The following is a 3,305-nucleotide window of genomic DNA, read 5'->3' on the forward strand; positions in this document are numbered from 1 at the left end:
GGAGGCGTGGTGCCCTTTTGCTGGTAAGATTGGGTATTGCCAACCCGGGCGGGTGTAGAAGGACTTGACATCTTGTTTTCCAGAGAAAGCGTGGATGTAACAGCACAAACACTAGGTGGAGCCACTTTGCTGCGATTCTTAGGAACTACTTGGGTGGTCGCCGCATCAGGCTGCTCGCGACACATATCAAAAAGCTCCTCCGCCTGCTTTAGCAGAAGGGAAAAAGGTTCACTTTTCTTTCCTGCTAGAGACATTTTCATTTGATTGGGCAGACCTTTAACAAAAAGATTCCTAAATTCCCCAAACTCAAGCTCTTTGGCCTCTGGGTCCGCCCCCCCCATCGAAAAATGTGCGCCTCAGGCGATAGGACCATTCATGTGGACTCTCATTCGGCCCGCAGCGCATATTATATGCTGCCCTTTTGGCCTCGGTGGGGTCCGCAAACAGTCCATACCGCTTTTTCAACGCTTGTTCCACGGTGGAGAGATCATTACTCTCAGCCAAAATTGCCTTTAAATACGTTTGGCACTCAGTCGCAAACGTCCACTGCAGTAAAGCTCTTTTATCTGAGTCGGCCTGAACCTGTAAGAAATTGAAAAGGTCATGCACGCTATCCAGATGTGCGTAGATTGTCACCTCAGAAGACTCTTTAAAAGGTGTAATCATCGCCCGAAGTGTTTTCATTACTTGTGAATACTGGTCCCTAGATAAAGGAATGACTTTGTGTCTCTGAGTGGAGTTCCGCTGCTCTCCAGTAGGGGACTTAAACAGTGGTGCTGTGGTGCTGCTGATGTCATCAAGAGGTGCCGTGAGCTGCGCCCTTCCTGGGCGGAGCATAGGCCCAATTGCACCGGTGCCCTCCTCAGGTGTCACAATAAGCTGTGACCTTCCTGGGCGGAGCATAGGCCCAATTGTACCGGTGCCCTCCTCAGGTGTCACAATAAGCTGTGACCTTCCTGGGCGGGGCCTAGGTGCAACTGTCCTGTTAACATCATCAATTTGCACAGTGTTCTGTGGCCTTACTGGGCGGAGCCTAGGCTCCTGCATGCTGTCGAAGGTCTCGGGAGCTAGGCTACTGTACCGGGGTGGGGCTGTCAACTGACAAGGGTTAGGCTCCAGCTCTACTTCATTTCTCGGGGACCATTCAGGCAGTTTGAACTGTTCTAGCATAGGACTGGGCGACCTAGAGTCAGCCCTATTCTGTGATTCCATGGGTGTAGCAGTAGCCTCTTCCATAGAGTCAAATACCTCCTGCTGGACCGTATCTAGTTCTGTCCTATACTGGGTTAATGCCTTTACACACATCTCTCTGTCCTGCCGAGCCTGTGACAACTGTAGTGAAAGCATATTATTCTTCTCCCATAACTCCACCTGTCCTTCTTCTGCCTTGTGCCAAGCCTGCCGGGCAGAGCGGACACTCCCTTTTTCCTGTTTCAACTCCCTACTCAAGGCCGTAATCCTATCCTCATATGTTTCTCTCACTTGCTCTTGCCGGGAGTGAAAGTGATCAGCTTCTTTCTTTCGCAAACTTAAAGTCTGCATCATCTCCTCCAATTGATAAGATTTAGAAGCAAGGGAATCATTTTTCTGCCTCATATCCTTCTCCAAGGACTGGGCAGTCAGTTCCCAATGCTCTTTGTCTTTCTCTAGGGCGGCACACTTTTCTTTCAACACTGCACAAGTGGAACATGGAACATTTCCCTGTGGACCTGAAGCACCCTCCCCTCCTCCAGCCGTTGCCTGAGAAGTGATGCTCTCTAACCTCAATTGTAAATCCAATCGTTCTGTTTTCAGAGCATTAACTTCATCACGCAGTTGTTGGAGTTCAGTTTGGAGGTCAAAGGTACTACAAGCTGCACTTTCGTTCTTAGCTAGTAGGGTACAGCCGAGCTCCACTAGTGCTGCCACAGTCAATCTATTTTTAACCTTCAACACTGAATGCAATACAAAATCATATGCCTTGTGACTTTCAGGCGAGTTTTTCCTAAACAATTTCAACAGAGAGTTTATAGAATACTCCGGTACTGCCTTATTAGACTGTCTTGCACTAATTAAAACTTCAAAAACAGTGACTTCTAGCGCGGAGAGCATATTGCTAGGTGACGTCATACTGAAGAACTGAAAGCTGCTAGCAAGTAACACAACTAGTACTGAAAAAAAAACCTTATCTCACTGCTAGGTCGTAAAGCTGGCAGAAGCAGCAGATTTACGACTACCAGTGTCTATAGCACGCTTCACAGACACTTTCCAATTCACACACAGAGAGAGAAATTTAAAGTTCAGAACTATACAGCTAGGATTTCTTTCTTTCTACAGAAAAAAAAACCAAACGGATTCTTTCCTCAGCTTTTTGAGATCCCGCCACGAGCTCCCATTTGTAGGGTGAAATAAATAATACCTAGGGCAACAAGTACCCACAGATTACTTATACCAAGATTCCCTGATGCATAAGTCTGCCTAACAGACTCACTAGCTCTGTCTAGGGTGAGATACAGGAATCTTGCTTCTGGCACCTCTCCAGGTGTTTTGGTGTGTAGAGTGAAAAAGAAAGACACAGCTGATAGATAGATATATATTAGCTTTATTATGGATAAGAAAATAGAAATACTCTGCGCTAGCTTATGCAATAAAAATATCCCTTACTGATATGAGCACTACCAAAATATATTGTCTAAACTACACTCTGATTATCCTGAGACTAAGTACGGTAATGATTAGAACAGTACAAATGATAACCTAATAATCCTTATGAAACTTATCACATCTTATGCAAAATACACATTAGCTGCTTTCTCTGACCAAGAGCTGACATAAACCAGTCGTACTTAGATAAAACCACTGCCTAACCCCAGACCAGGAAATATATCACTGTGATCTTACCACGCTGTCGTGATGACGGCTTCAGATAAGACCGGAGCAGAATCTCCCCAGACGCTATTTTAGCTGTCGGTGTCTTAGGTAGTGCAGGTCTTTATTAGCAACAAAGTAGGTTCCCGTCACTCCTTTGGTTATCAGAGCCAATATCTCTGCCACAGGTATTTGCACCAGGATGCAGGTCACGATGTTGGTATCATACAAAGTCTCTGGCTTCCCCCCGAGCCTTGCTGGATCTCTCAGGTCCTCTTACTAGTTGCCCCTCTTCCAAGGGTCTCCGACTCACTAACTTACTTCTGTTCCCGCTTTCCCCGTACCTCTCGGTCAGGTGACGGTAGGAACCAATCATGATCTTGTCCAGTTCAGTACATGGCAAGAAGAGTTCTTTGTTTTGTGACCTTGGAGAATGGTAACTTCTGGAGCCATGTCTG

General features: G+C 46.3%; 1 protein-coding gene across 1 annotated transcript; it reads right to left on the bottom strand.

The window, feature by feature from the left end:
* Positions 1–262: 262 nt before the first annotated feature.
* LOC115476947 lies at positions 263–1,221 on the bottom strand. The gene is made up of 2 exons (XM_030213538.1): positions 887–1,221; positions 263–820 (listed from the first exon to the last, which is right to left on the bottom strand). Exons 1-2 carry the CDS (start codon positions 1,210–1,212, stop codon positions 307–309), a joined length of 840 nt encoding a protein of 279 aa, XP_030069398.1. The 5' UTR covers positions 1,213–1,221; the 3' UTR covers positions 263–306.
* Positions 1,222–3,305: the final 2,084 nt, after the last annotated feature.

The sequence above is a fragment of the Microcaecilia unicolor genome, chromosome 8 (assembly GCF_901765095.1).
Source record: "Microcaecilia unicolor chromosome 8, aMicUni1.1, whole genome shotgun sequence".
Classification (NCBI taxonomy): domain Eukaryota; kingdom Metazoa; phylum Chordata; class Amphibia; order Gymnophiona; family Siphonopidae; genus Microcaecilia; species Microcaecilia unicolor.

What these genes read in the sequence shown, in the direction of transcription:
- LOC115476947 (XM_030213538.1), bottom strand. Translation starts at nt 1,212, where the DNA reads ATGGAATCACAGAATAGGGCTGACTCTAGGTCGCCCAGTCCTATGCTA. An exon ending in CCTATGCTCCGCCCAGGAAG is followed by an intron (nt 821 to 886) that starts GTCACAGCTTAT and finishes CCGCCCAGGAAG; the next exon opens with GGCGCAGCTCACGGCACCTC.